The 21,319-nt window shown below is 40.9% G+C and overlaps 1 protein-coding gene across 2 annotated transcripts; it reads right to left on the reverse strand.

Annotated features, from left to right (window-relative positions):
* Nucleotides 1–286: 286 nt before the first annotated feature.
* LOC122102200 (transmembrane emp24 domain-containing protein 11) lies at nucleotides 287–20,715 on the reverse strand. Of its 2 annotated transcripts, XM_042672776.1 has the most exons (5): nucleotides 20,557–20,715; nucleotides 10,892–10,992; nucleotides 2,370–2,495; nucleotides 1,512–1,658; nucleotides 287–492 (listed from the first exon to the last, which is right to left on the reverse strand). In XM_042672776.1, the coding sequence occupies exons 1-5, from the start codon at nucleotides 20,678–20,680 to the stop codon at nucleotides 343–345; spliced, it is 648 nt and encodes a 215-aa protein (XP_042528710.1). In that variant the 5' UTR covers nucleotides 20,681–20,715; the 3' UTR covers nucleotides 287–342. The 2 variants fall into 2 exon arrangements, with proteins under 2 accessions (XP_042528710.1, XP_042528711.1); XM_042672777.1 differs by lacking the exon at nucleotides 2,370–2,495.
* Nucleotides 20,716–21,319: the final 604 nt, after the last annotated feature.

Genomic DNA, 21,319 nt, shown 5'->3' on the forward strand with positions numbered 1-21,319 from the left:
TATTGAAATCATAGAAAGTAATATATATTTATGCAGGTATTTTGATTTATTCAAATCACAATAAGGTTCTGGGAAGGTGGCTCAGTGGTAGAGTGCTTGCCTTGCATGTGTGAAGCCCTGGGTTTGATTCCTCAGTACCACATAAGCCGAAAAAGCCGCAAGTGGCGCTGTGGCTCAAGTGATAGAGTACTAGCTTTGAGCTGAAAAGCTCAGTAGCAGCACCCAGGCCCAGAGTTCAAGCCCCACAACTGGAAAAAAAAAAAAAAAAAAAAGCACAGTAATTCAAAATACTTCATTCACAAGAATAATTTATGCAGATTATTTGCTTTTATCAGAAACATTTTAAACAAGCTTCTTAGCTATGAAGAAGTTTTTAAGGTGTTTCATTTGAAAAATTCCAACTGCGATAAAGATTAATATTTGTGTAAAAGCCCACCATAAAACATTATTATTTGTATCTTCACTGGTCATTCGAAAACTTTCCTCACGAGCCTATACAGAAGAGAAATAGATGGATTTAGTTTCTTAAAACAGTTAATGTATTTGCTGTATATGTTCAAGGTATTTAAAAATTATCCAGTTTGTATCTACCAAAGTGTAGTAGTATCTAACTGAGTCGTGGTTGTTTAACCAAGTATAAAACAGTAAAAACCAACTTGTAAAACTATAGTTTGATTTAAAATGTCAAAGACTTCTATTTATATATATTTTTTCCTGCTGTCTATCAGGCAAAATGAACGTTCCTTGACTGATGGACTTGTATCTTTGAGTCCTTACTTCATGCAAAGGGCTGTGTAAAGCACCAACTGGCTTTACCTAATTATCTGCTGTCCTTATTTCTCAGATAAAGAAACTGAGGCTTAGTATGTGATTTGAGCCCATGTCTGACTACCAACTGCTGAGGACAGTGACTCAGAAAACACTTGATACCACAAGAACAAAAATGTGTTCTAGAGCTGGGCGCTGGTGGCTCACGCCTGTAATCTTAGCTACTCAGGAGGCTGAGATCTGAGGATCGCGGTTCAAAGCCAGCCCGGGCAGGAGAGACTGTGAGACTCCTATCTCCAATAAACCACCAGAAAACTGGAAGTGGCGCTGTAGCTCAAGTGGTAGAGCGCTTGCCTTGAGCTGAAGAGCTGAGGGACAGCGCCCAGGCCCAGAGTTCAAGCCCCACGGCCGACCAAAAAAAATGTGTTCTAGAATATGAGCATACTTGAATCTCTACAAATAAATGGAATATGTGTGACAACACTTAAATTATAATCATTCTAAAAGCTCTCACCCTCTGCTGCTGTGTATTTGCTAAGTAAGTATGGGAGAAAAAAAAGGCAAATGAGCCACAGCCCCCTTTCCTAGAGGAACTCATGGCCAAATAGAAGAAAGATTGCTCTCCCCATTCCCTGCATATCCACACAGTTCCAGATTAGAGACTAGGAACAGGCAGTTCATTCTTTCCTCGGTTCAGGGGATTTGGCAAGAAGAGATAAAGTAAGTTGAGCAGGCAGACTGACCCTTTGATAGTTTTGTTCTTTGAGTATTTGCTCAATTTGTTCAATTAGATGTTCAAGCTTGAAAGTAACTTTATTAACTTTGTCCTTTGCCTGAGCAATTGCTGCATCAAGGTCATGTTCTCCAACTCGAATATCTAAGTGGATACGCTGTACAAACAGAAGAAACTGCAGATTTTAAAAACAATTCATCTTTTGCCACGCTTCCTCTTTGTATCCTTCCCTCCCTCCTCCCCTTCCTTTCTCTGTAGTGCTCCTTTTTGTGAGTGAGGTAGTACTTAATTTTTGCTTTCCTCTTTTATCCTGACTGATACTCTATTCTGTATTCTACTCAATAGCCTTTCTGGTCTTTCTTGTAATAATGCATTAAGTGGAACCCACTGACCTGGAAGTGTATTTTTGCATTCCTGAATATCAAATTTACTGTTAAGGTAAATGCCATTGGTGCTGATAATACCTTCAGGAAAATTTTATTTACATATAGCCGAATATTGTATTCCAAAGTACAAATTCTCTTCATCTGTTCTCAATACTAGAAAATAGCCAAGCACCATACAGTATGTAAGAGTTTTATTAGAATTCCATTATTAATTCACTCTTCAGCCTTCAATTGTTTTCAAGCCTGAATAATCACAGTCCTGTTAGCCTCCCCTCACAATTCTTGTTTTTTCAGACTCTCTAATCAACTCTGTGGCGCTCCTTTGAACACCTTCCAGCTCCCTCTGTGGTTGTTGCACTGAGATTTGGGCACAGGACTTCAGTAAGTTTCTAGCCAGTCTCAGTGTAATGGTTCTGCATACCAATGTCAGGCTTGAATAGTGATGCTGTGTTCTTCAACAAGGGCATGGGAGACATACTCACCAGCTTACTCCCTCCAAAGGATACAAGCTGTGTAGAATTAGATTCTAAGCAAATGATGTGTTCACCAGGTGAATGTGAAGTAAAGTAGAATGTCCCTTGTGCACCAAATAACTTTGATAATAATACCTAGGGTTGAAAATTTTGATAGTTTAAGTTTTATCATTCTCTACTTTCCATTTTTTTTTGGCCAATCCTGGGGCTTGAACTCAGGGTCTGTGCACTGTCCCTGAGCCTCTCTGTGCTCAAGTCTACTACTCTACCACTTGAGCCACTTCTGGCTTTTTCTGTTTATGTGCTACTGAGAAATTGAACTCAGAGCTTCAGGCGTGCTAGGCAAGCACTGTACCATTAAGCCACATTCCCAGCCCTTTACTTTCCATTCTTATGGAAAAACTTAGGTGGGCACTAGTGACTCCTACCTACAATTCTGGTTAGGGAGGCTAAGATCAGAAGGATTATGGCCAGCCCAGGCAAAAAGTTTATAAAACCCCATCTCATCCAAAAAAAAGTAGACATAATGGTATGTACCTGTTATCCAAGCTATGTGGGAAGGTTTCAGTCCAAACCAGCCTGCACAGAAAGTGAGACCCTTATCTTAAAAATTACTAGACCTGGGGCTGGGAAGGTGGCTCAGCGCTTGCCTTGCATGCATGAGGCCCTGGGTTCAATTCCTCAGCACCACATAAGCAAAAAGAAAAAAGCTGGAAGTGGCGCTGTTGCTCAAGTGGTAGAGTGCTAGCCTTGAGCTGAAGAGCTGAGGGACAGCGCCCAGACCCAGAGTTCAGGCCCCACGACCAGACCCCCCCCCAAAAAAAATTACTATACCTAAGAGAGAGCTAAGGAAGGGTTGACGTTGTCTAAAAAGAAGTGTCTCATTATCATTTCATGGTAACCCCTCTGTATATCACCTTTATAATAACAATTTTTAAGAATCACTACAGCAAAAACGGCTAGAGATATGGTGTGAGTGGTTGGTCTGTATATGAAGTCCTTAGTTCAAATCCCAGTCCTGCAACTCTGATCTCTTCATATTAATCTATTGAAAAGTATGCAATCCCAGAAATCATTTAGTTAATAAACATAAAAAAATCAGCCTTGCAAGTAACAAAAATCCAAAGACATTGTCTTATTGGTAAGGATTTTAAAGTTCTTGGTTAGTATGGAGAAATAAATACTTTCCAAATGTTGTTGGTGGGAATGTAAATTGATCAATTTTTTTAGAAAGCAGTCGTATAGTATGTATTAAAGATACTGGATATTAGTATACACACCTCTTACCCTGGCACTTGGGAGATAGAAACAGGAGAATCTTGAGTTTAAGGCAGCCTCAGTTGCATAGTGAGACCTGCTCCAAATAAGCTACAAATTTTTAAAATCACTATAATTCTACAAAAATGTGTATAACTGTCCCCGTACAAGAAACTTACTCTATAAAAATGCTGAAGTAGATAGTTACGTGTTAAGGGGTTTTCATTTTGATGTTATTAACAGAAATACTGTATTTTTAAATAATAGTGCTTTTCAATAGGAGATTCCATTTTAGGAAAGCCAACTGAAGCAGCATTAAAAGAAAATACTAACCTACATCTATACAAAAGATTTCCATGCTCTTTTATAATAGAGCTTAGAAGTTGTCATTCCATCTTAACAAGTAAAAGTGGAACAAACTGAATAACAATTCTTAGATCTGTTAGATAGTTAGAATCTCAAATGCCTCTCCCAAGTTAGACAGATAGATAGGTGTGAAGAATTACAATCTACCAGGGCAGAAATACACAAGCAAAAATTTTAGTGTAACGATAATGGGGTAAAACAGATAAAAAGACCAATGGAATAGACTAGAGGACCCAAAAGTGCAAAAAACATAGTTGGAGAAAATATAGTCTTTTCAATAAATGGAGCTGTGAAAACTGGACAACCACAAGTGAAAGGCTGAAACTAGATCCCTATCTCATCCTGTGCAAAAATCAATTCAAGATGGATTAAGACCTTAATTTAAGACCTGGTACTTAGAAACTTCTAGAGGAAAACAGAGGAAACGCTTCAGTATATAAACAAAGGCAATGACTTTCTGAATAGGACTCCAAGTAGCTCACGAATAACAGCAAGAATTGACAAATAGGATTGCATTAAATTTAATAGCTTCTGCACAGCAAGAGAAGCAATTATCAGAGTGAAAAGACAGCCTGCAGAAAAGAAACTCTTCGCCAGATATTTATCTGATGGAGGATTAATATCCAGAATACATAAAGAAATTAAAAAATCAATACCTAAAGAACAAATAATTGAGCCAGGCACTGGTGGTTCACCCCTGTAATTCTAGCTACTCTGAAGGCACAGATATGGAGGATCAAGGCTGGAAGCCAGCCCAAGCAAAAATAACCATCAAAATGCCAGGGTGGAGGCATAGCTAAAATAGTAGAAGGCCAACTGTGTAAGCAAGCCAGCCAGGCATTAGTCTGGCTGTGTGGTCAAACCCTGGTATTAGAAAGAAAAAAAAAAGTGAAAGAGGAAAGAGAACATGAGTAATCCAGACTAAGTGGACAAATGAACAGGCCGTTCTCAAGAGAAGTGCAAATGGGGCTGGGTACAGGGCTTGTGCCTGTAAACTAAGCTACTCTGAGTAGAGGTTGGGTGAGATCTCAGTGTAAGGCCAGTGCAAACAAAAAACTGAGTGAGGCAGCCTGTCTCAGCCAATAGCTAGGTAAGGTGGCGTGTGACTATCATCCCCACTGGGCAGGAGATATAAATAGGAAGATTGTGGTCTGGGCTAACCTGGGCAAAAACAATATTCTATCCCCAAAATAGCTTAAAGCAGAAAGGGCTGTAGTGTAGTTCAAGTGTAGAGTGCCTCCTAGCAAGCTCAAGGCCCGAAGTTCAAATGCCAGTATCTCAGAAAAAGTACGAATGACCAATAAATACACAAAAAATGTTCAAAATCCTTAATCAGAACTACATTAAGATTCTATTTTACCCTATTCAGAATATCTATAAAGAAAACAAATACTGGTGAGGCTGGAAGGGGAGGGCCACAGACACTGTTGGCAGGGACCTAAGTAAGTGCATCAGTACAGAAATCAGCAGTGAGGTCCTCAAAAGCCTACCACCACATCCAGTTGCGCCAATCCTGAGCATGTACTCAAAGGAACCAAAGTCAGCATACATTGGGGATGGCAGCATACTCATATTTATTGCAGCATCGTTCACAATTATATAATCAGCCTGGGTGCCCATAAAAGATAAATGGATAAATGAAAATGTATATATATACAGTGGAGTTTTACTCAGGCATAAAGAACAAACATGTCACTTGAAGGAAAATACAAAATTGGAGATCATGTTAAACTAAATAAATTCTGACAAATATTGTTTGTTTTCTTTTATATGTGGAATCTAGGTTTTTTGAGCCATGAAAGTAGAGGAGTATTATTTGGGAACAGAAAGAGTAAGAAAGGGAAGGAGAACAGGATTGAATGATTGAGGGGGAGAAACAATATGAGCAAAGTACGTTTTATATGTGCAAAAATATTTCAACAAAACCCATTGTTAAATTCAATTAATAATAAATTTAAAACAACTATCTCTGTGAGACAGTACTGAGTTCCTTGTATTAGGCACATTATGTCTGGATTTCAACCAACAAATCAGTTCCCATTAAAAGACAAAAAGACTTTGAAGAGATAGAGCAAGTGTCAGAAACAGATACAGATATGGCAAGGATGTTGAAATGATCAGGTCTGGAGTTTTTTTTTAAATTTTAATTTATTTTTTATTTTTGTCAGTTGTGGAGCTTGAACTCTGGTCCTGGGCTCTGTCCCTGAGCTCTTCAGCTCAAGGCAAGCGCTTTACCACTTGAGCCATAGCGCCACTTCTGGTTTTCTAGTAGTTTGTTGGACTTAAGAGTTTTACAGACTTTCCTGCCTGGGCTGGCTTTGAACCACGATCCTCAGATCTCAGCCTCCTGAGTAGCTAAGATTACAAGCGTGTGCCACCAGTACCCAGCAGGTCAGGAATTTTTAAAAACTGACATATGTTAAAAACTATGATGGAAAAAAAGACAGCATTTAAGGAAAAAGTGGGTAATGTAGGAGAGAAACTAAAATTCTAAGATAAAAAATGATAGACATAAGAAAATGGGAAATAATGAAAAATCAGTGAAACTAAAAGCTGATTGCTTGGGAAGATCAATAAATTCAAATGACTAAGAACAAAGAGGATATAAATGTCAGAAATGAAAGTGGGGACATCTCTAGATCCCAGGGACATTAAAAGGATAATAAAGAAATGTCTTGGATAACTTTGCCAACTAAATGGACCAATGTTTTGAAAGACACAATCTTCTAAAACTCCAAATAGCCCTATGTACACTAAAAGAAATTGAATCAAGAATGAATATCATTCCAAACCAGAGAGTATCAGGTCTTGGCAACTTCACTGCTGAATTCTACAAAACATCTAAGGAAGGAATATACTAATTTTGTAAATCTCAAAGTTAGAAGTGGAAAGAATGTTTCCTAATTCCTTGTTGTTATTATAGGGTCTCATATTTCCCAGGCTGATTTTGAGTTTCTGGGATCAAGTAATCCTCCTGTCTCAGACACCTGAGTACTGGGAGTGTGTGTGTATGCACTACAGTGCCCAGTCTTACTCATTTTATGAGGCCAGTATTACTTAACACCAAACAAGATGAAGCTACAAGAAATCTGTCAATAGTTATAAACATACATCACAAATTCAAAAGAAGTGAAAAAAGATAATGATGTGTAATGAATGATGCTTAAAACATTCAAACAACACTTCATCACACTAGGTGTGGTGACTCAAGCTTGTAATCCCAGCTACTTGAGGGCATAGAGGTATCATAATTGGAGGCCAGTCTGAGCAAAATGCTGATGAGATCTTATCTCAGAACCAGAGCTGGGCATTATGAGACAGGCAAGATTAGATTTCCATCCGAGTTTGGTCCTGAGCAAAAGCAGGAGAACCTATCTGAAGAGTAACTAAAGCAACAGAGGGACTGAGAGCGTAGCTCAAGTGAAAGTGTCAGCCTAGCAATTGTGAGGCCAAGTGCAAACACCAGTACTGTAAAAGTACAATAAAGTTCATCATATCAATATATTAAAGAAGAAAAGTCATGTTATCCTGATACAGTAAAAGCTTTTGCATAAATGCAATGTCTAGCAGTTGGAAGCATAGCTCAGTTAGAGTGCTAGCCAGTGAGTGAAAGCATCAGGTACTACGTTTGAGTCCATCTCAGATTAAAATATATATATATATATATATATATATATATATATATATATATATATATATATAATGTCTACTTGTGAATTTTAAAGTCCCCCATTAAAGTAAGAATAGACAGGGACTTAATTGATTTAATGCATAATATCTACAAAACTTACAGCCAACATAGCAACATACTTAAAGATAAGAACCTAAAGCCTTTCCCCTAAGATCAAGAAGAAGGCTTGATACCACTTCTTGGCACCAGTGTTTTTACATTGTGCTGAAAGTTCCATCTATACAATGAGAAGAGTAATTGAAGGACAGATTGGGAAAGAAGAAATAAAACTGTCTTTATTCATTGATGATATGATTTATGTATAAAATTCAAAGTAATTGTACAACTGAGAACTAATAAGCAATTATAGCAAGGCTGAAGGATTTAAGATTAATAAATGAAAGTGAATCACATTTCTTTGATGGATAATGAACAAATAAGAGTGTGTAAAAACACAATACTGTTTACATTAGCACCCTTTTAATGAAATATTTATAAATCTAGAAAAACATGCAAGATCAATGTGAACAATTTAGTGGTACTATAATGAGTGAAATCCAAGAGTTAAATGGAGAGGAGTCTATGTTGATGGATGAGAAGACTAAACATCGTCAAAATGTCAGTTCTTCCAACTTGAGCGATAAATTCAACACAGTACCAATAAAATCCTAGCAAATTATTTTGTGAATTGATAGTCTGATTCTAATGTTCATATGCAGATGTAAGAGTTCCCCAATACCCAGCACACTATTGAGGAAGAAAGACCAAGTTGGAGGACTGACACTTCAAAGTAAGAATGGCAAACAGACAGATTGAGGAAATGCTCAACATCCCTGGCCATAATGGAAATGCAAACCAAAACAACTTTGAGATTCCGTTTCACTCCAGCTAGATTGACCAATCTCAAGAATTTGAACAGATACAGTGTTGGTGGGAATGTAAACTAGTAAAACCACTCTGAAAGGGCGTTGGGAGGTTCCTCAAAAAACTAAACATAGAACTCCCCTATGACCTAGCCTTACCACTCTTGGGCATCTACCTGGAACATTGTAAGTCAGGATACAAGACACTTGCACATACATCCATGTTCATTGCTACACTATTCACAATAGCCAAGTTATAGATAAAGCCCAGATGCCCTAGTGTCAACAATAAAAATGTACATATGCACAATGGAATTTTACTCATCCATTAGAATAATACTATGTCATTTGTAGGGAAAAGAATGGATCTAGAACAAATCATACTAAGTGAGGTAAGCCAAGCTGAGAGATGAGTAGTGCATATTTTCTCATATGTGGAAGCTAGATCTAAAATATAACTAGAGGTGTTAACCTATACAGTACTGTGGGTACACACACACGCATGCACGTGCACAGAAGAAACCCTTAGACAAGGAATCCAAAGATGTAACTTCTCTGAGCATTTAAATTACTACTTATTGAAAAGAATTCCAGAAAATGGAAACATTACTGAGGTGGTGGTGGTGAGTCCGTTTTGCTTTTTTTTTTTTTTTTTTTCCTTTCTGGGGGAGCAAAGAAGGGATGCCAAAAGGGAGGGAGGAAGGGTAAACAAATACAATCATGGTATTCAGTATACAGTGTGGGAAATGACCTGTGTAACTTGTGGGCAGGGATGGACGAGGAAAACGGGAAAGCAAAGGAAGGGGTGACATTGCCCAATAAAGAAGTGTATTTACTACCTAACCTATGAAATGGTAACCCCTCTGTACAATACCTTAATAATAACAATAAAATTATATTAAAAAAAAAAAAGCTCCGGCAGCACCCAGGCCTTGAGTTCAATCCCCAGGACTGGCACAAAAATAAGGAGGTAAGGGATCTAGGATTCTAAGAAATGTAAACTAGAGCTGTTTCTTGGTAAACATCTTCCAGTGGCAATAACATTTCTAAAAATACAGCCTATGGGGCAAGAAGGGGGTTGGACGTTTATCAGGCCAACAATATGTATTTGTTGAATGTTTATAGAATGAGGGAATATATCCCTCCTCTCTTGTAGAGAAGACATTGTTTTGGGGAATTTTTTTGAGAGTGGAGATCTTGCTGTGTTTCCCAGGCTATTCTTAAACTCCCTAGTGAGCAGGAGGTCTCTGGTCTGTATGACAGTCCCAGAGACTACTTACTGCACTGCTGGAGAAAGCCTCTCCAGATTGGAGACAGGAAGGAGGTGGCTTTCCTGACTCTTGCACTTCGGCACATCTGCCTCTTCTGCTGAAAGATCAATACGCCTCAGGATCACTAGTATAGGATCACCGTTGGATTGCTGTTAAACTTTATTTATTTATTTGTTTATTTATTTATTTTTTGTCAGTTGTGGGGCTTGAACTCTGGGCTTGGGCGCTGTCCCTCAGTTCTTCAGCTCAAGGCGAGCATTCCACCACTTGAGCCACAGCACTTCTGGTTTTCTGGTGGTTTATTGGAGATAAGAGCCTCACAGACTTTCCTGCCCAGGCTGGCGTTGAACTGTGATCCTTAGATCTCTGCCTCCTGAGTAGCTAGGGTTACAGGTGTGAGCCACCGGTGCCCAGCCACTGTTAAATTTTTTTCTTTCTTTCCTTTTTTTTTTTCTTTTTGTCAGTCATGGGGCCTGTACTCTGGGCCTGGGCGCTGTCCCTCAGCTCTTCAGCTCAAGGCTAGCACTCTACCACTTGAGCCACAGCACCACTTCTGGCTCTTTCTGCTTATGTGGTGCTAAGGAATCGAACCCAGGGCCTCAAGCATGCAAGGCAAGCGCTCTACCACTGAGCCACCTTCCCAGCCCCCACTGTTAAATTTTTTATGTGAAGAAGCTATCTAGTCTATTAGCTTTTAGATTATAGGCCCTTTCTGAGTTTCTGTGACACATCTTTATTCAGAACTATGTAAAAATTAATTGGCTTTTTTTTTTTTTTTTTTGGTCGGTCGTGGGGGTTGGGCACTATCCCTCAGCTCTTCAGCTCAAGATGAGAGCTCTACTGCTTGAGCTACAGTGCCACTTCTGGCTTTCTAGTGGTTTATTGGAGATAAGAGTCTCAGACTTTCCTGCCCAGGCTGGCTTTGAACTGTGGTCCTCAGAGCTCAGCTTCCTGAGTAGCTAGGATTACAGGCATGAGCCACTAGTGCCCAGCTTAATTGGCATTTATAAATATTGTCTTGTAGAGTTTTAAAATGTGAGGGGCACAACATGCATATTCTTACAAATGAAAAATTGTAGTAACAACCATAAAAGAATATTTTACCTCATCGTTGTAAGTTGTAATAGTCACAAACATCCCCAAACCAGGAGCAGAGTCAAGGAAATTCTGTCTGCCTATGTCCCATTGCTGAACCTTGAATGTTCCTATTTCAAAAATATAAGGCATTATTATAAGAGTAATATTAAGCAAGAACAGCTAAGTAAAATGAGTTTATCAATTGTCTGCATCATACTGCTAATTTGAATGGCTTCTGTGGCAGGTTTATCTGGCAGAGTTGGGTATTGGAAGTGGAGAGACATTTGAGGTCTGTCCTCATGGACTGATTGACTTGGTCAGCCACTTCATTCAGTTTGGTATTTAGAGAAATGGAAGCAGTATATATCCTGCTTAAATCTTTGGGTGATGAGGACTCCTGGAAATAAATCTACATGTGTCTACACAGAATGTAAACACCAGGTCAGCACTGGGAGACATGATTCCTGGGCCTGTTCTTCCCCACCCCCCAGGCCCACAGTGGCCCTACTGTTCATGTTTCCGTCTGTAACAGACCCCAGATGCTCAACAGAATCTCTTCCTGAGGCACGTGTAGGCTATGTTGACTCCTTCATTTCACTGTCTGAATTCAGAGGCTCCTACTAAAGTTTGAATTACTGATAGCACCTCAGATTTTTCTCTTCCCAATGTGTGATAGCTATCATGTGGTTTAACTTCCCCTTTATGTCCTTGGAAGGTACAATGGGAATTAAAAAATGGCTAGCATTTTTTATACTCAAGCTACTTTGCTGAGCACGTAACATATCGCATTCACTTCTCAAAATGCATACTGATCTGGGAGCTGAGGCCATAAGCGACACAGTTAACAAGTCCATGTCCCGTGGAGCTTTCATACAGCCAGAAGCAAAACAGGCAAGGCTGTGACAGGATATTAGTGCTGTAAGGAAAGGCAGGTGGCAGGCATAGACATGATGTAGGCTTTGAAATATGCAGGGAAGTTCGGGAAAGGGTTCTCTGACATTGGAGCCCAGAGCTGAAGGAATGGAGGGAGTGGAAGATAAGATATATGTGTTTCTAATACTAAAATGTAACTGTTGGACAGTTTCATGAAGCTAAGGAAGAAGGCACTGCATGACCTGGGGTTGAATCCTGAGTCTACTACTTGCTTACTTTGCTTTAGTGTCACATGTGAAATGATAAAAGTGATACATACATAGGATTGATGTCTCAAAGATTCATATATGGGTAAATTGCTTATTGGGGATGAATGGCATATAACTAGCGTTGAATGTACTGCATAAAATGTTAATGCATTTGTAATATGTAAGTATAAAATTAAAAGTTCTCGATGAACATTGATGAAAGTGAACTGTACAACTTGTAGGTGGAGATGGGAGGGCGGGACTGGGAGAGAATGAGGAAACAAGGAAACATACTCATTACCTGACTCACGCCATTGTAATCCCTCTGTACATCACCTCCATAATGACAATAAAGTAAATTAATTAAAAATAAATAGAAAAATACTGATGCTAGTAATAAGGATTGGTAATATGTGAAGCTATTTGTGAGTGCTGTAGAAAGAAGATAGTGAGGGCTGGGAAGGTGGCTCAGTGGTAGAGCGCTTGCCTTCCATGCATGAGGCCCTGGGTTCGATTCCTCAGCACCACATAAGCAAAAAGAAAAAAAGCCGGAAGTGGCGCTGTGGCTCAAGTGGTAGAGCCCTAGCCTTGAGCTGAAGAGCTGAGGGACAGTGCCCAGGCCCAGAGTTCAGGCCCCATGACCAGACCCCCTCCTTCCCCCAAAAAAGAATATAGTGAAAAACACTACACATAAAGCAAACTGGAATATTACAAAATATTCAGGGTATACAAGGAACGGAAAGCAGGAGACAAAAAGAGAACAATAAAATTGTAGACCTAGCTCCTACTATCAGTAGTTATATGTAATATCCCCAACAGATATTAGACAAAACTTGCCAGTGTTTTTTTTTTCAGTACTAGGGTTTGAATGTAGTGCTTCAAGCTCACCACTTGAATCACACTTCCAGCCCTGTTTTTTTTTTTTTCTGGTTAAGGAAACAGTATAGACTTTTCTGCCTTGGTTGGCTTCAAATTGTGATCTCCCAGATCTCAGCCTCATGAGTAACTGTAATTACAGGTACGAACCCCTGGTGCCCCTTTAGAATGGATTTTTTTAGGCCTGGGGCTTGAACTCAGAAGCTGGGTGCTGTTCCTGAGGTGTGTGTGGCCGGGGGCGGGGGTCCCTCAAAGCCAGCACTCTACCACTTGAGCCACAGCTCCACTTTTAGCTTTTTGATGATTAGTTGGAGATGAGAACATCAAGGGCTTTCCAGCCGGGCTGGCTTTGAACTGCAGTCCTCAGATCTCAGCCTCCTGAGTACCTAGGGTCATGGTCATAAGCCACCAGCACCCAGCTAAAATGGATTTTTTAGTGACACAATATAGTGCAGCCTACAAGAAAATCCGTTTCAGTAATACTGTATACTGTACTATTATTGCACTACAGAGAGATTAAAGGTAGAGAAATTAAAAATATATGCTATTCTGATACCACTTTGCTGAAGCTTGGCTGACTGAATAAATACCAGATAAAGTAGACATTAGAGCAAGACAATTACCAGGGACAAGAGACATAATGGTAAAGAAGATACAGCCCATCCTCAAAGTACTAAACCATATCGCTTCAAAACCTGTGGGACAAAAGTGGCAAATCCACATTGTTGGCACTTCAGTATTTCATAGAACGTAAATAGATGGAAAATCAAGGATGTAGAATGCCAAACAGCATAATCAACAGGAATGAATGTGTGTCCTATAGCATATGTTCAATAAAGGATTTTGAAGGAATTAATGCCAGTTGGTCTCCCCATTAAAAACACCAGTGTCCCTAGCATATGGCCTTGAGTTATCAAAATGGATACCAGTGATTGTCATTCTCATTTTCTGGGATCCTCTGGTCCTAAGTACTTGCCAGCCTACTCCACCCCTCATGAACAGGAGGGACAGAGGAAGATGACATGCCTCAGACTGCCAGTGGATGGCAGAAGAGAAGCATTTCTCACTGTCAGAAGAAGCCTATCACCTTAGCACAGGACAGGTCCTTGTTCTCTTCCCACAGCATGGCAAGAGGCAGTAGGACTCACTGGCCAGGTCTTAACAAGTATCTCAACTTAGGCAAGATGCTGTGTCTTTGGTTCCCCATTGATAAAACACAAATATGGCATTTCTTCCAGTAAGAAGAGTAAATAGTTAGATTTGTGTGCTGCTTGATTCAGAACTTAGCACATTGTGAGTTCTGTGTGCTCACTTGATGATTTCTTGCATTGTTATTGAGTCTTTAAGGTGCAATGTACCTCTGTCAGCTCTTGCATTCAGTACTACACCTGTGAATCAGGTGTAACAATGCTCAGGTTTATAGTGAGTAACTTAAAATTTTTGAGATAAGTGGCAGAACTGAGGTTATACCTCAGCAGGGTTGATTCCCAAATTGAGATTAAGTCTGTCATAGCCTGTTCCTCACTCAGACCTGACTGGTACGGATGCCAGTGCTGAACCAGTCCTCCCACTCCTCAGAAAATCCCAGAACTTGGAGTCTCTTGGCATGGCAGAACTCACTTTCCAGATCCCTTTCTCTTGGTGTTCAGCTCAGTGAACACTGGGCGCCCATGCATGCAGGTCTGTGGGACGTGAGCTTGCCCTCCTGAGAGACGTCAGTGAACTGGATGTGGCTGCCCCAGTAATTCCAGACTGAAAATACTTGAGATGAAACTGTGGGTCATTAGCTTGATATTAAAAAAAGAAATCATATTCACTGTAAGAGTGTTAGGAAGAAAATCTCCTCTAGAAGATTTTAGCATTCAGTATTACCCTTTCAGTGTACACCTATAATATATATTTTATAAAATGGTATCAATGTACATTCTCTCTGGACTTTGATTTTTCCATCTAGCATTTTGGGGGATAATTTTCCTATGTCTTAAATATTCTCCTATTACCCAATTGAGATCTATTCGTAGAGCTGGAGGAAGATCCAAAATCACTGGCTAGTTCTGAGTACATGTGGCAGACACTAGGTGGTCATTCTGTGTCTGATGAAACCACTGCTCTCAAGAGGCGATGAACATGGAGATCCCGTGTGGACCATTCCTGGCTAATGGGAAGATCTAAGTAGAGGGAGTATGCTTCAGTCTTCAGCATATACAATGTGTTACCACAGACTGAAATCCTGGTCAGACCCCGTCAGCCTCCTGGAAGCCGTCTGTGCTGCCAGTTACCCCCCCCCCCCCACACACACACACATACACACATGTACATCCACAAAGACTACTACTCCAGTTTTCAAAGATATTTTTTTCTGAGGTTTTACTTTACATGACTACGTATACTCTTGAATCTAGCTTCTTTTAATCAACATTTGTGTTTGTGCTTATTGTGCAGTGTTTGTGTTTGTGTTGTCATATGCAGGTATAGGCCATTGCATTATCATTGCTGTCACTAATAGTCCATACTTTTGCGGGTGTTTTTGGTAGTGCTGGGGTTTGAACTCAAGCTCTCACTTTTTGAACAAGAGCTATGCCTACAGACTCTTTGTTTTTAACATAAATTCTTATGCTTTTTTCAGACCAGCCTCGGATTTTATTTCTCCTACCTCTGTTGAGTAACTGGACTTATAGGTATGTACCAATGTGTCCAATGTATTTGTCCATTTTTAGAATAAGGTAAGTTTTTGCTTTTACATTTGTCTTATGGATGGGCAGTTTGGGGCTATTATAAGTGCTGCTACTGTAAAGATTCTTGTATATATCTTTTGGAGACAAATTTTGCATTTCTGTTGGGTATTCTCTGTGACTACTTGGTCACAAGTTGTATCTGGGTTCAACTTTGGTGAATATCTAAATAGTGGCTCTTGCTCATCACTGTGAGTATGTAAGCACTCATATTGGCTTGTATACTTTGTTTTCTGTCACATTTTTGTTTTTCCCACAAGGGCATTTGGTATGTGTTTTTTTTTCTGGTGAATAGTGCACTTGAGCACCGTCTTATTCACTTCTTCATCATTCTGATATCTTCTGTGAAGAATGTATTCATTTTTTCCCATTTTTTCTATCCTATGAATGTAATATGGCCCTCCATTTCTGGCTTGTCATTTCAGTGTAGACATGGTGTGCTGTTGGGTCATTACATTTATCCTTAGTTACTTATTATTTTGTCATCACCAAGAAGCAGCAAATTGAATTCCCTTTTATCTGTTGCTGGGCCTTTAGATAGTTCTAACCATGTGGCCCTTGTAGCTAGTAAATGAACCTTGGCATCCAAGGGTCTATTTGAAGCTCTACTTTCACTTTCTGGAGTGTAGACCTATAAGTTAAATTGCTAGGTCATGCATCCATAGTCATCTTGTGTTCCTGAGCATCTCTGGGGCTCAGACAGGTCTAGTCTAACCTGAAAGCATACTTACAGCTTCTTCCACTTCCTTCTGGGAGCATTTCTTTGGCATATCACTGATACTTGAATCCTTTGGCTCAGGATCTGCTTCCAGGAGCTCCCAACAAGCTGACGATACTGAAGAGGGGTATCTTCTCATCCCTCTCCTGGTTTCTAGTAAGAGGGGTACTTAGACAAATAGCACATGCTTTGACAGAGAGTGGAGTTCCACCAGGTCTCTTTATTTGTAGAGCCCTGGAACAACAGTCACAGGTTCCCACAAATTGCAGAGCATTTTAAAGTTTGTTTTCAAAACTGGAAATAAATGTGCCTGTGGTCAACACTTAACCTTTTCTCTTTAATGAACTGTCTTCTTATGTGAACACCATGTTCCCTGGTACTTCTTCCATATCTAGCTGATAGATAATGGTTAGAAAAAAGAAAAAAAACTTCCTAAAGACTAGCAAGTAAGTGGTTTTAAACTGGCCAGGCAAGAGTAACTAACAACAGGTAGTTACCATTGCCAGAGTTTATCTCCCTCCCCCCCCACCCCCCGACTCACATCAAAACTGATTTATTCTGCTTTTTAAGATGATTTGGAATTGATTTTTAAGGAGCACTGGTCAGTATAACTAAGAGAAACAGGATCAATATGCAGAAGATATCTGATATAGGAGTTTCTGGGCAAATTCATAAAGCAGGAGATTCTTACCCTACATCTGACTGGAGTGGCCTTGCCTAGCAGTGCATGGGTGACAAGTCCTGTAGGAAGCTCAGGCCTCTTCATCTCAAGAATGTCCCTTCATAGAGTGGGAGTGGGGGGGTGGGGGCCAGAGACAAAGCCACACTCATTTTTGGAGCAAGCTCAGGACAAATTCCCAGAAGCCAGGTTGACAAGTCAGAAACAAAGTCCAAGACTGTGGGAGCTGACCTTGCTGGAGCACCTGTGGCATCAGATGCAAACCAGCTGGTGTGGGGCTCCATTCTCAGACAGGCCTCTGCCTATCAGACAATAAATGTGGTTTCAAACCATGCCCAGTATCTTCAAAACCTGTCCTTTAGTCAGGGCTAAATTCCTCAGATTCCTTACAACCTCTATATTGGCAACTGACTCCGAGTCATCAGGCTTGAACTTTCTACGTGTGTTTATTGGTCCTAAGAGCTGGAGGAGAGATAGGACACAGCTGGCGAGTGCTCTTGCTGGGCTAGGTGGAGCCCTGGAGCAGTCGTCTCAGGTTCCCACAAATTGCAGAGCATTTTAAAGTTTAATGATTTCAAAAGTAAGCATGCTTGTGGTGAACACTTCTTACCCTGGAGTGTTTGACACTTGCATTTAAGATTGTGTGTGGCATAAAGTCAGGGCATCCCAGGCACCTGGAGGTTTTGCAGATGTTCACTGGAGAACATAGAGTCATTTGTCAACACCAGTCAACACCAGCAGTGTAGATGTGCCTGGCTCCAGAGAACCTGGCCACAGCTGCCCCCTGATAATCAAGCAGCCAGCAGAACTGAGTCAGGTTCTACCTTAGAAATATTAACAAAAAAAGTAAATATGTAATGGAATGTGTTGAAAGAAACATCTAAATTGTATTTTGGAGTAAATTGTTAGAGTATTCGGCACATCAAATAAATGTTATGGGTCGGTCTTTGAGGCTCTTCATGGTTGCCTCTCGGCCGTGTGACTACAGTCTGCCTAAGTGTGGTTTTTCCTGCATTTATTCTCTTTGGGTACTCTGAGCTCGTTGAATCTCTGGGTTGATGTCTTTCATACATTTCCAAATCTCTGGATATTGCTTCTTGCTCCATTCTCTCATCTTCCCATATGGGGTTATAGTTAACCTGTCTGCTGTGTATCTCTTTTCTGGTCTTTCTTTCCTTTTTCTGCTGAGATCTGATTTGCTAATCTAATCTTCACTAATCTCCTTTTCCAAATTTTTGTTGAATCCTTGCAGTGAGTTCTCAATTTCAAATGATTGCATTTTCCCATTCTTGCTTGTCCACTTAGCTTTTCAAAGAGATTCCAGTTGTTAAAATTCTGTATATTTTCATCCACTTTGTGCACTTGTCTCTTTATTTTCTTTAATAATGTTATTTTAAGTCCCTTTCTGTATACCTCTTTCTGATATCTTGTTTTATTTTTGGGGTTTTAGTCAACCAGTGTCTTTTTACTTACTTGGTTTTGCTGGTCCTGGGACTTGAACGCAGGGTCTGGGCACTGTCCCTAAGTCTCTTTGTGCTCAAGGCTAGCATTCTATCACTTGAGCCACAGCACCACTTCCGGTTTTCTGAGAGTCTCATAGACTTCCCTGTCTGGGCTTACTTTGAATCATGATACTTATAGCTCAGCCTCCTGAGTAGCTAGGATTACAGGTGTGAGCCACCAGTACCGAACAACCTTTTTGTTGTTGTTGTTGTTGTTGTTGGTTGTGGGGCTTGAACGCTGGGCCTGGACGCTGTCCCTCAGCTCTTCAGCTCAAGGCAAGCACTATACCACTTGAGCCACAGGACCACTTCCGATTTTCTAGTGGTTTATTGAAGATACACATCTAACAGCCTTTCCTGCCCAAGCTGGCTTTGAACTGTGATGATCCTCAGATCTCAGCCTCCTGAGTAGCTAGGATTACAGGCCTGATCCACTATCGCCTGGCAAGTTTTTTTTTTTAAACCTTATGAAATGTTTCCAGATTTTGCTATAGTTAGAATTATTTTAAGAAAACTGAGCTCTAAAATCACATAGTGGCATGAATGGTTGCTAAGGAGACTGCAGAGTAGAGGGAAGAGAGGGGAGACTTAGAGACAACGATGGTAAGGGCATGAGGGAGCAGGGAAGAGAAAGGCAGAAGGTGAGGAAGAAGGCCCCTGCGTGTCCAAGGGAGCAAGGACGAGAAGAGACTTGAGGCAGACACAGTGTGGGTAGGCACTGGGGGTCAGACACATAAGACCTTCATATTCACAACTGTCAGAGCACTGTCCTGCCTCACTGATCCTCCCTCCTACCTCCCATGTCTCTAGGGGCTCAGTGACTCTAGCTTGCTGCCACAAATATGCGGCAGGTCAGGTCTATCCAGCTGGTGGCCACAGGGTGGCAGGCAAGGCCAGCAGAACTATTATTCCTCCTCTCCTTGAAACGCAGATTGGAAAATGTATGAGTTACCAGGAAAATGGCCAGCTGCACTGGGGATTTCCCCTAGCAGGTTGTACTTGCTGCCAGAGTTTACACTGAGCAGACTCTGGTGACGTATGTCACTCTGGTGATGTGCTGTCCTGGTTTGAAAGCCTTACAAAAGTTAACTCTCCTCAAAAACCAAAGGAATGGGTGCCATGGTGTCATCATCACGTTCTACAGGGAGAGGCAGAGGGGCTGGGGCTTGCCCATGGTGCTGGCTGGTGCTAGGCTATGGTGTACATACATATATATATAGGTACACACCCCTGTGTGTGCCTAGGGGTTGTTCAGCTTCCACAGCCTCCAGCATACTTGCCATCGTGGGGTGAGGTGGGGCTGATCACACCACTCACCCCCTCATGTCTCCCTGCCCCTTGTTCACCTCAAGGCCCACCACACAGCGCTCTCCACCTCAGTCCTGGCTGCCTGTATTTGACTTTTGCAGGAGAGGTTATTATTCTTGAAAGTACAACACTGACCTGTAGTGGCCAAGGTGATCTGGAAGGAGAATTCAGCATATTCAATGCAAGATTGAGATGCTGTGGGCTCCTCCTGTGGGTTTGTGCTTCAGCTCCTTTTACTAGATTAGTCTAAAGGCCTCATAGATATTTGAGTGTTCAGCCACAATTAGCATGCTAAATGGCACCAGATATTCTTTATTTTTTCTTAATCCTGGGGCTTGAACTCAGGGCCTGGACACTGTCCTTGAGCTTCTTTTGCTCAAGGCTAGTACTCTACAATTTGATCCACAGTGCCACTTCTGGCCTTTTCTGTTTATGTAGATCTGAGGAATCCAACCAGGGTTTCATGCACGCTAGGCAAGCACTCTTCCACTAAGCCACATTCCCAGCCTAAGATATTATTTTACCTAAGGAAACCTGATAATTAGGAAAACAAATCAAGCTTGGATTCTGTAAAGACCCAGACGTTCTATATTATAAATTACACAATTCACTCTTGAGGTAATTTTCAGTCAAGTATTTATAGCTTGATATAAACTATCAAAAGAAAGTCACATGGCATTATTCTCATTATCAGATAATATAGACTTTAAGAAAATTGCCCTAATAGTCATAAAATACAGAGTTCATTTTGCCTACCTGTTATCCATGTGTCACTTGGAATATCTTCTATTATACATTTCTCCTCTCGTTCCCCTACATGGAAGTAAAAGGCAGCTGAAAGTGAAAACATAAAACATAAAAGAAGTGCTAGCATTTGCATTTCTGCTGCTTTAGTCCCTCGCAGTGGCACTTTCTTTGAAATGGATCAGTTACAAGTGACAGTACTTACTGGGTGTTGTTTTTCCAACTGGTAATTGTAAAATTGATTGTTGTGAGAAGTGACATATGGTGTCTACCCTTGGGCAGGTGACTGCGGCAAATCCCAGCAAACGAGATAAAGTCAACTGGACTTTGGGGCCTTTCCAAGCATGGTGGCATCAGAGTTCCTTTCAACCTGCTACTTTTTAAACACTTTAGGTGTTCTGATAGGACAGGTAGTTGTCAGGAGAGCGTGCTAGAGGTAGCACCAGTACCCAGCCCAGGGCCCTGTGCTACAGAGCCCAGAGCCTGCCATTGTGGCCAATTTGGCAAGGCCATTTACTGGTTCTTTCTACTGCTTAGAAGAAGGTGAGGGGCTGAGTGTTGGTGGCTCACACCTGTCATCCTGGCTACTCAGGAGGCTGAGATCTGAGAATCACGGTTTGAAGCCAGCCTGAGCAGGAAAGTCCATAAGACTCTTACCTCCAATAAACCACTCAAAACTGGAAATGGCACTATGGCTCAAATGGTAAAGCATTCGCCTTGAACTGAAGAGCTGAGGGACAGCGCCAAGGCCCAGAATTCAAGCCCCACGACCGAC

The sequence above is a fragment of the Dipodomys spectabilis genome, unplaced genomic scaffold (assembly GCF_019054845.1).
Source record: "Dipodomys spectabilis isolate Male_0828 unplaced genomic scaffold, ASM1905484v1 ptg000771l, whole genome shotgun sequence".
NCBI lineage: Eukaryota > Metazoa > Chordata > Mammalia > Rodentia > Heteromyidae > Dipodomys > Dipodomys spectabilis.

Coding starts and splice junctions, on each gene's coding strand:
- LOC122102200 (XM_042672776.1), bottom strand. CDS start 20,680: ATGCAAATGCTAGCACTTCTTTTATGTTTTATGTTTTCACTTTCAGCT. Junction 10,993..20,556: donor AAGTGACACATGGATAACAG/GTAGGCAAAATG, acceptor TTTTTGAAATAG/GAACATTCAAGGTTCAGCAA. Junction 2,496..10,891: donor TTACAACTTACAACGATGAG/GTAAAATATTCT, acceptor TTTCAACCCTAG/GTATTATTATCAAAGTTATT.